Source organism: Pollicipes pollicipes, unplaced genomic scaffold (genome assembly GCF_011947565.3).
Source record: "Pollicipes pollicipes isolate AB1234 unplaced genomic scaffold, Ppol_2.1 Scaffold_4295;HRSCAF=5057_pilon_pilon_pilon, whole genome shotgun sequence".
NCBI classification, from domain to species: domain Eukaryota; kingdom Metazoa; phylum Arthropoda; class Thecostraca; order Pollicipedomorpha; family Pollicipedidae; genus Pollicipes; species Pollicipes pollicipes.
In genome coordinates, this window is record NW_023596461.1 from 25,370,345 (window position 1) to 25,380,871 (window position 10,527).

General features: G+C 62.3%; 1 protein-coding gene across 1 annotated transcript in view; it reads left to right on the plus strand.

Moving 5' to 3' along the window:
- LOC119097347 (muscleblind-like protein 3) overlaps positions 1-10,527 on the plus strand; it is a 40,265-nt gene that overhangs the window by 16,495 nt on the left and 13,243 nt on the right. The window contains exons 3-6 of the mRNA XM_037220393.1: positions 4,316-4,474; positions 6,996-7,043; positions 8,154-8,309; positions 9,590-9,802. Of these exons, the coding sequence (XP_037076288.1) occupies positions 4,316-4,474; positions 6,996-7,043; positions 8,154-8,309; positions 9,590-9,802 (576 nt within the window). The remainder of the gene's footprint in view (positions 1-4,315; positions 4,475-6,995; positions 7,044-8,153; positions 8,310-9,589; positions 9,803-10,527) is intronic.

The window sequence follows — 10,527 nt, forward strand, 5'->3', positions numbered from 1 at the left end:
GCGCCTCTCCGTGCGAAGTCTGCTGTGGAGGACGGGCGGCTCTCGGGCGGCGGTCGATCGCGTCATCTCGGCCCGGCCCGGCCCTCCGTCTGGCCTGGTCTGGTCTTTTATGGTCTGGTATGGTCTGGTCTGGACTGCTCTGGTCTGCTCTAGTCTGTTCTGATCCGATCTGATCTGATCTGATCTGATCTGATCTGATCTGATCTAATCTGGGCTGGGCTGGGCTGGGCTGGGCTGTCGTATACTCCGGTTCGCCTGCTGCGGCCGACATCGCGCGACGCGGTCGGCTGTGTTTGTGGTCCGATAGTACGCCGGCGCGACAGCCGGGTGGCCGCCTGCGGTCCGCCGCCGCGCCGGGTCGCCGAGCTCGCCTGCAGCTGGTGGCGGCCGGTGACCGGCGGCGGCGGCACCGACCCCAGACCGTTCCACCCGCCGACGGCACGGCCGGCGTGGCGTCCGTCGTCGGCCGTGCCGCACGCCGGCCGTCCGGACGGCGGCGAGCGGCCGGCGCCGCCGCCTGGCCGCCGCATCCATATGGAGAGGCCGAGGGCGCGCCCGGCGGATATTGCCTCTCGCAGAGGGTCTCCAGGTCACCGGCTGCTCACGGCTCGGCCGACCAGCCGGCGGCCGCGGTCTGTTTTGTCATGTTAATTGTGATGGCCGACTGGGCCGGCGCTCGTGTCGTCTTTGTTCGGCCGGCCGCGCGGTCGATCGATGGCTCGGCCGTGCAACCGGCGGCCGGACGCGCGCGCTCCCCCACAAAGAGCGGCGCGCCGGGCGCCGCGCCTTTTTGCGGGTTTTGCGCGCGAATCCATCCATTACGCCGCGCGCGGTGGCATGCGGCCTGCGACGGCGACCGACCCCGTGTCGCGCCGGCCCTAAGGGGTGTTTTTGCAGTGCGAAAAACGCCGTCCAGTGATTGGCGGGCGGTGTTGCAGGGGAGGGGGTGTCTCGGGAGGTGGCGACACCGTCTGCACGCGGCGCGGCCGTGAGGTCCGCCGGACGCCCATCCGGCTGCTCACGGCCTGCCTGCGGTCGCCGGTGGATTTGCCGATATTGCCGCCGCCGCGGCCGTTCTGGCGCGGCTGCCGCGTCTGCCCATGGCATGCGCGGTGTATGGGCCAGGCCCGGGCATGGACAGTTGGGCGCTTATACCGTTACCGACCCTTATGGCAGTTATACGCGCCGTTGGCGGGGCGCGTCTGGCTGTGTGCGCCGCGGTATCGGCGGCACTGCAGGTCGGGGGAGGGGAAAGGGGGAGGAGGCGGGGGCTGCCCATGGCTGACGGCTCCACCGGCCTCCCGGGGCGGCCGGCTGTCGCTGCCCGATGAGATCATCAGACGCAATGAGCGGGGGCCGGCGGGCTGACGCTAACGGAGGCTGGGCAGGACGGACGGTAACGGAGGCTGGGCAGGACGCTAACGGAGGCTAGGCATGACGCTAACGGGGACTGGACAGGGCGGACGGTAACGGAGGCTGGGCAGGACGCTAACGGAAGCTAGGCATGACGCTAACGGGAGCTGGGCAGGACGGACGGTAACGGAGGCTGGGCAGGACGCTAACGGAGGCTGGGCAGGACGCTAACGGAGGCTAGGCAGGACGCTAACGGAGGCTAGGCATGACGCTAACGGGGGCTGGGCAGGGCGCTAACGGAGGCTGGGCAGGACGGTATCGGGGTCTGGGCAGGACGGTCACGGAGGCTGGGCGGGAAAGTAAGGGAGGCTGGATGAGAAGGTAACGGAGGCTTTACAGAATGGCCACATAGACTGGATAGGACAGTAACGGAGGCTGGGCAGGAAGGTAACGGAGGCTGGACAGGACGGCAAAGGAGGCTGTGCTGGACGGCAGCGGAGGACGGACGGTGATGTGACAGGGGCTGGCTCTCGTGGCGACGGACGGTGGAAGTGGGACCTGACCTCCGGGGCGGTTTTGGGCGGGTTCGGTTCGGTGCCCCGGGCGGTGCTGTCACAGGTTTTTAATGTAGCCGTTCGAATACTTTCTTTATGACATTCAGGGCACGCGCCCGAAATTGTCATCAGGGTTAGGCCAATTTCAAATTTTGTTGTCCAACTTCCCCGAACGCCTGCGAATTCGGACCGAATCCCCGCGAAATCGCCTGACGCCTTGTGCTTACCTCCTGGCGCTCAGAGGTGGAGAGGGGCAGGGCTCCCGTGCCCTACCCCCTTGGCTACGTTCCTGATGTCATTCACCATGTTTTGTGGACGGATTGTCTTGGCGTTCAAACTCCACAGGACGTCAAAAGACGGCCGCCTGGTGTCTCGGCTGAGGACCGCCTGTCGCCGGTGGCGACCGTCGCATCTGCCGCCGGCGGTCGTTCCCGGCCGGCGGCACGGGCTTGTCCTAGGCCCCAGCTGCTCGGCACGGCGCCTGTGTGTGCACGCGTGCAGCTGGCTAGCGCTCTGACTGGTTGGCGGTCGCTGAATGACACGCCTCGCGACAGACAGAACAAAAAAGTGGATGTCGGAAAGCGTGTTGTAGCAACATGTAATTTTACCATTGAGCGGTACGTGGTTGGACTTGCTGCGCGATCACAATGGACTTGTCGGACCCAACAGGAACTGATTGCGGCGTATAATGAGCCGTGTCCGCTGCGCGCCCCGCAGCTCCTAGAATCAAGCCAGGCGTGTGGTGGCGCGGGACGAACATTTGTTCACAGGTTGGCAGAACACCGCTGGAGCCTGTGGACCGACGGTTGGGGTTGGGGGATTGGGGGGGGGGGGGGGGGCTGGGGATGATGTATCCGGTGATTGTTGGAGACCACCTGGTAACTAAAGGGGAAGTAAATTTGCTTACGACAGAGGACACGTGCCGCTCAAAAATGCGTCGTGCAATGTGAAATGCAACGCGCGGCGCCAAGCCTATGGGAGAATCGTTGAGTTTTGACTACAGAATGCCTATAGCATCATATTCAAAGATGAACCGACACGTAACATGACATAAATGGACTTAAGTATGGTGACGGAAATTACCGTTTTAAGAGGAAATAGCCGGGCGGACATTCGGCTTGACTAAATCGGTGAGGCTTAAATGACCACAGCCTTGCTAAACATCAGTTTAGTTGCCTTAAATCAAAAGCATGAAGTCGGCATAACTGAGGCCCGTGACTGAAAGAAGGGCCGGGCAGAAGGTCACGTTCATGTAGCGACTCCCATTTCAAGAAGCGAATTATGCACGAGGGAAAGAATTCGTTCAGGATTTCTTCTTCAGTGAGTTAACCCCGTTTACGATTCTGTAAATGTCCCGGGCGTCATGTCTGGCGGCGTTGGCACGCTCGTGCCAGCCGGCGCGCGGCGCCAGCGTGCCACGTGTGTGCCCGGGGGTCGGCGCTCCGTCAGAGCAGGCGCCACGTGGCTCCCGCCGGAGGCACGGCTGCGGCCGCGTCTGGGCGTGCACGCCCTCGCTCATCGCCGGCGCAAGTGGTGACCGAACGGCTGGGGCAGGCTTGAGCTGGTCAGACCAGAGCGGGGGCCGACTGTGCTGTCGCAAGCGGGTAGCAAACACGCCAGTCATACTGTTCACGCGAAGTATTGTAGTGGTCTTGGAGGCGTACTGGACGGCCCCTACTTAACACCAGATGTCGTGCTTTGCGATTTACCTGAACGCGTACGTACTGGTCAAATCATACCTCTCACCAGACTTATTACAAATATTTTCGACGCGCACTGTGTAAATAGCGGTCGCATAATGGAACGGTTTGTTTTATGGGTGACGTCACAGTGCGTTGAGATTTAACCGAATTAGAATTAACGTTAAACGGTAACATTTTTAAGTGATCTGTGATCGCTATCGACTTAATATAGAATACAGCCGTTCTGGCTCAGATTTATCAGTCCAATATCCGCCCTTTTTAACTCATCTTTTTATCAGAGGGTCAGATAACAGTCATCCAACGCAATGAATTGACATGTCTTTTAGGCTATCAACGTTTCGTGACAAGTCTTCCGTACCTGGAATTACCATTCTGACTAATCGCTGCCTCAGATAACACCACGCAATACGTGTCATGGGGAAAAAAGCGCTAGTCGATGTGCCTTGTCGTCTTCTGTTGCATCAGCATTTTTCATCAGTATTTTTGTCGTGTCGTTTGTTCGTCAAAGCAGTTGTTCCAGGGCGTATCTAATCGATATTGCACTGTGACGTTTATTGACAGGGCGTTGACTGTGATTGAGTTTGTTTGCGCCGTAGCATCCGAGTTGCTGACGACACCCGAGGCGCGAGCGAGCATCCTTGGCGTCGTGTGACCGGCCGCTGCTCTGCGCACCCGCTGACCGTTGACCTCCCCGTGCCGCCGCAGGGTCGGTGTAACCGCGAGAAGCCGCCATGCAAGTACTTCCACCCGCCGCAGCACCTCAAGGAGCAGCTGCTCATCAACGGCAGGAACAACCTGGCCATCAAGAACGCTTTGATGCAGCAGTTCGCGGCCGGCAGCATCCCCATGCCGGGCACCGTGCCGGTGAGTGTACGTTACTTCTGGACCGGGCCGGGGGGGGGGGGGGGGCTGTGACGCCGGGCAGCGGCGCGCTGACCCCGACCCTGGCTCAGGACCTCGTCGGGCTGACAGCCCGCTGTCCCAGACACGCAGGGCGCCTGTCGAGGCTGGGAGCCGGCCGCCCCTCCCCCTCCCCCTCTCGCCGCCGCTCTGGTCCGTCCCCTAGTCTAGGGAGCGCACGCCGCGGGGAGCGGCCGTGACTCGCCGCGCATGCGCAGCAGGGGCCGGCGTGGCCCGGTGCCGTGTGCTAGCCGTAGCCGTCCGCCTATACTAACCGATGGCGGCGCCCGGCCGCGGCCCGCTCACGGTGTCGCGGTGGCGCCGCCGGGCGCCGCCTGCATGGCTGCGGTGTGGGAGCGGGCGGGCCTGGGGACCCAGCCGGCGGGACGGCGGGCGAGCCCGGCCGCCAGCTGACCTCAGAGCCGACTGGCGTCTCACCACGCGCAGTGACGTGACGCCCAACGTGGTGGTCCTGGGGGGAGGGGGGTCTGGCTCTAAGTCAGAATTTTTATTTTGAAATCTGAGTTCGATGGGAACAAGGTACATAATCTGCGATGCTTTGTCATCGAAAGATTATCTATTGCAGTGTATGATATCACATTAGTAGTTTTGGTGATAAGCCATCGAAAGTGAGCTGCAGGGAAAGATCACTCTAACCTAAAATCCTCTTTTTCCTCTCTCGTATCATGTTATCTCCGATGAGAACATATGGTCGAAGGTTCAAAAACGACGTATGTAATTCGGGAATGTTTGTAGGTGGTTTGGCACTTGTACGCGGTTTTAGATATTATTGCGCTTTAAATATTGTTAGAGTTTGATCCGTCCGAAATTGCAGATTCGGTGCGTGGTGTCTCAAAAAGTTGACCTGGGATCGCTCATGAGTCACTCGGGTTTGAAATTCTGCAGCGATATTAAAACCACCACACAGCCGGTGAGTCACATTGCCATCGAAATCTGAGCGACGAAGTTCGTCTTTTCATGGATTGAACTTGGGTGGAACTATTAAAAAGTTCACGATTGTGTTACAAATAAACCATTTTGCCGCGTGATATGGGTGACGTTTGTCGTCAATTGCTAACGGAAAGACCATTTGTTGCCTGAAAGCTGCACACGTTCGAAGTGTGAAGATGATTGATGTTTTCAGTGCACATTGAACCGTATGTGACTGTTAACGACAGTCGCTCTCTTAGTACTTACACATCACCCAATGCCTGTAACCTTTGGTGTGGCGTGTAAAATGTCAAAAACTCGGTCACCTTTTAGTTGGTCTTACTGAAGACTGAGTGATAGGTCGAAAGCTCGCGACAAAACTCTGGACAGTCGTTGTCAGTATCTTCGCTCGAATCGAGGGATGAGGGTGCCACTTTTTCGTCTCGTCCCCTGTCTTGTCTTGTTTTGTGGCGATGTGGTGAACGGAAATACTCTGCGAAAATACGTGGTTAATGGAATAAAAATACGTGGAAAATACGTGGAAAATACGGCCTTCAGTTTGCCGGAAGTGTCTTGACATGTAGCTGAAAACCAGAACAGTACCTGTGATATTCATTCTTCAGGAAGAGAGATGCCACGTGAGTTTTCCCTTACCGAGCTCCGTTCGGCAGCGCCATAGGCAGTGGCTGGGAACCGGTGGTACATAAAACCCTGACAGCAAAAGCACGGGCATACACATGCACCCAGCAGGAGTATGAAGTTTTCACTAGACGCTGAAAGTTTCGGTACTAGATTACCGCAAGCGGTCGAAAATTCATGGTTGTGACACAGTCAGCTGCTGGACGCACAGCTGCGGCCGGAGAGCGACATAGTGGCCGTGCGAAGCGTAGGACAACTCCAGAGCGCTGTCCCGGCCAGTCAAGCTGAGTTAGCAGTGGCATTTCCGGGCGTGCGCTTCCGGGTGGCCGTTTTGATAGCGGGGAGTATTCGGAGCGCGGGGCAGCCGAGCCAGGAGCCTCCATTCGGCGCGTGCAGCCCGCGTGGCGTGCGCCACCAGCCCCGCTGTCGCTGCAGAGGGGAGTGTGGGACGGCGGTGGGGGGGGGGGGGGGGGGGAGGTGGGAGAGGAACGGCGCCTGATCCCGGGTCCAGAGGGCCGCGGGGGGTGGCGCCGGAGGGCCGGCGGCTCCAGATAGTCATGCGGTTAGTGGCGGCTGTGGCCATGATGGATGCCGACACTGGTCACCACCGCCGCCGCCGCCCGCTGCCGTCCACCGCCCGCCGGACGCTGAACGCTGGACGCAGCCCGCCGGACGCCGGACGCCGGACGCTGGGCGCCGGACTCTGGACTCTGGACTCTGGGCTCCGGGCGCGGTCCGCGTCCAGCGCTGCCACTGGTCCTGACCCGCTCCTCCTTGGCCCGCTGCCCGTGTGTGTCGCGCTGCTGGCCTGTGGCTTCCTGTACGGCGTGTGCTCTGACTAGTTGTCGGCTGGTTGTTGTGGGTCGCTCGGTGTGTGGTCGAACGCTCAGAGAGTGCTCTGTCTCTTTCCGGTCAGGTGAACGGTGCAGGGCAGATGGTTTTGGCCTATACTCCTGGCGCCGAGGTAATCGCTTCCCGCTCTCCCGTCACGCAGTGGTCTGGGCAGAGACGAGGCCGCCAAAGCTGTCGCCTTGGCTGTCTTGTCGCGATGCTAGATGATCGCTGCGTTTGCTTAGCTTGCGGCATGGCCTTGCTAGCCCGTTGGTGGCAGCAGCGTGGCCATGTGGCCTAGTGGACAGCGTCGCCACGTGCAGGCTGATCTACATGGACGGCATGACGATGAATGGTCCAGCGCGCGACGTGGCCATGCTACTGCTGTCGCGACGGACACCGTGGGCCCCGGCCGGCCAAGTGGGCGGCGTGCATGGAGGCTCCCGCCGGTCGCGTGCGGACGCTCTGCCGCCAGGTTCAGCCCGCCTGGCGACTCGTGACCGTGACAGCGGCCGTGCTGCTGGCCGGCCTGGCGGCGCCCTCCGCCTCGTGCTCGTGCTTCGGGGCGAACGTCAACCCCTGCCGGGGACGGACGGCGGCGCCGTGCCGGGGCGGTGCGAGCCGCGCGGTGCCGCCCGGCCGGACAGTCGGGAGGGAGGGGGAGGGGGAGCCTCAGCTGTCACCACCGGCGACCGCAGACCCGCCACGCGCCCGTTCCCCGCGCTGCATGTCGGTCGTAGCTAGGATATTGGCTGCGCAGTTGGTGTCGCTTGCGTGTCGACTTGCGTTGGCCGCGCCGGGCCGGCTCCGTCCGGGCTGCCGCGCTGACGGGCCGGCCTGGGCGGCAGGCCGACTCGAGGCCGCCCCTGCCCGCTCTGGCGCCTCGGTACTCCGCCCCTCTGCCCCAGCCGCGGCGGCGCGACCGGTCGACTGGGAGGTGGGGCGGTGCAGACCTATCCGTCGAGTGGTTCGCGCCGGCCGTCGGGCGCCCGCTGGAAGGAGCCTGCCTCGTCCCCAGCCTCCCGCTCTCCGCCTCCCCCACCCCCTCGCCCTGCCCTGCCCAGAGAGCTCAAGTCGCGCTCGACCGCTCTAGCTTTCATATGTGACGTGATTGGACGACGCTGTGCCGCTTTCTTTCCCCGTGATGAAGCCCACTATCGTTCCCACTAGAAAAGGCGCAGATGGAAACGTGTGGCCCCTGGTGGTGAGCGACCCAATCAGTGTTTGCGCTTTCTGCCGATAGATGACGTCACCGACGGCGCCAATGTACAATCTGCCGCCCAGCATGACACAATTCTACCCGGCGGCTCCCACCCAGGCGGTGGGTGAGGCGGGCATGGTGGCGCCATTGGCCATGCCGCAGCTGCAGCAGAAGATGCAGCGCTCGGACCGGCTAGAGGTCAGTCGGCGGGTGCCGCGGTGCTGAGCGTTGGTCGCGCTGGTCGAGGGGCTGGGCGTGTGTCGAGTGCTGCGCTCTGTTTCACAGGCTGGCGGGACGCGTGCTGCGGGCGTGTGCAGTGGATATGCATATATACATATGTAGAGACAGGCTGACTCGGTCGTCTGTCTAGCGCGCGTGCGCCCTCTCTGTCTTTCTTTCTTTCTCTCATTCTGTGCGGCTCTCCGCTCTCGCTCTGGCTCTTTGTGGGTGTGCGTGTGTGTCTGTCTGTCTGTCTGTCTGTCCGTCTGTCCGTTTGTCCGTGGTCCGGCCCGAGCTCGAGGCCGTGTTGTGTTCTGGAGCGAGCTATGCCACAATGCTTCTGGCCAGCCACTGGCACTGGGCCGCCGTAGGAGAGCACAGCGCTTTGAGCCGGCTCACTCTGTTGGTGCGGAGTCACCCTGCAGCTCACCCTGCAGCCCTGTCACCTACTCTGCCGCCGCCGCCGCCGCCGCCGCCGCGCCGCCGCCGCCGCGCCGCTAAGTCAGTGTGCCCCCAGCTCCGCTGTCCCGTGCCGCCGCAGCGGGCGGCCGACCGGTCCCCGAGGATCGCTGCCGCCGCCGCTGCCGCCGCTGCCGCCGCAGCCACTCCCGCCGCCTAGAGCAGCTTGGTTACCGGGTCCCTGCCTCTCGCGACACGGCCCTTTCCCTCCCCCACGCCCACGCCCTCCCCCACCCAGCCCTCTCGGACGGCGTCTGTCGGCGCCGGCGTTGGAGCCGGATGCGGACGCCGCCTCTGCCCAACATGCGGCGGGTCACGTCGGTCGTCGCCACGACCGGCGGGGGCTGGACGATTGCGGTTGCAATGGAACAAACGCGGCCTGCCGATTCCTCTGGCGCTTTGGTTCGGTGTGACGCAGCAGCTGGCGAAGAGCGTGATGCTGTCGCCGCCACGGCGTCTGGGTTCTGATGGCCCGAGACCTCAGTTAGCCCCCCCCCCCCGTCATGCACCCCTCTTTTCGTGGGTCCTGATGGCTCGCCTGAGAACCGACGAGCCCTCCAGCTTCGACCCGGGCCGCTCCTGGCCAGCCGAGCGTGGAGCGTGGCAGTCTGCCGGTCCGAACCCACCTCAGCCCGCCGGGACCACCCGCCGTGCTGTCCGGTCCCGTCCACGGCTGCGCGCCGGCCGACCTGCCCCTGTCCTGCCGCGCGCCTGGCGCCCGGTCCCGAGCGGCGCTCAGGCGGGCGCCGCCTCCGCCGCCGCCGCCGCTGAGTCGCCCTGTGCTCTCGCTGTCGTTGCAGGTGTGTCGCGAGTTTCAGCGCGGGGCGTGCAAGCGCGCCGAGCAGGAGTGCCGGTACGCCCACCCGCCGGACCAAGTGGCGGTGGACGACGGACAGGTCACTGTGTGCATGGACGCGGTCAAAGGGCGGTGCGGCCGCGAGCCGTGCCGCTACTTCCACCCCCCCTCCCACCTGCAGGCGCAGCTGCGCGCCCCGCGAGCTTCCCCCGCACTGGTAGGCACCCGCCCGCATGATATCACGTGCCAGTCGTCCTAACTCACTCGCTGTTGGTCGGCCGTCTCTATCTATTTTTTCTCTCTCGCTCGCTCGCGCCCCCTGGCGCCATGCCGTGCCCGCGCTGTGCCGGCTCATGGCCGTCGCCCTATCTCTCTCTCTCTCTCTCTCTCGCCCTCACTCTCACTCTATCTCTCTCTCTCGCTGTGTAGAGTCTCCGTTTACGCAGTCAGTCAGCCAGACCGGGATGGTATCCATCGACATGTCGCGGCTAACGCTGGGGCAATATCGGTGCGATCTATCGCGGTCGGTCTCGGCTTAAGTGCAGCGCTGGGGCTGGACGGATCCTGGTGCGCGCACATTCTTGTTGCTCGGCGTGGGTTGTATGGGTCTCTCAAGTTTGGAGGGACACGCATGTGTGGTGCCTCAGCACACACGCGTATTTCCCAGATTTGACAAATCCGTTCGACTTCCGCCGGCAGTAGTGCGAAACATGTCTCGTGCGCGCGCGGGTCCGTCCAGCGTTAGTGTTGTTAAGAGTCAATTTCTTTTCACGTTATTTCATGTTCACACTGTTATAGTAGACTCAACATGTGCTTTCTGTCTCACTAAATGGCCACTATTCCGTTCCCTCATCGTACCATTTTTTTCCTCCGCGTGCATTTTTCAATTTTGTAAACCGTCATACCGTACCAGGGTCCTGTCCCCCCCCCCCCTCTCTCCTA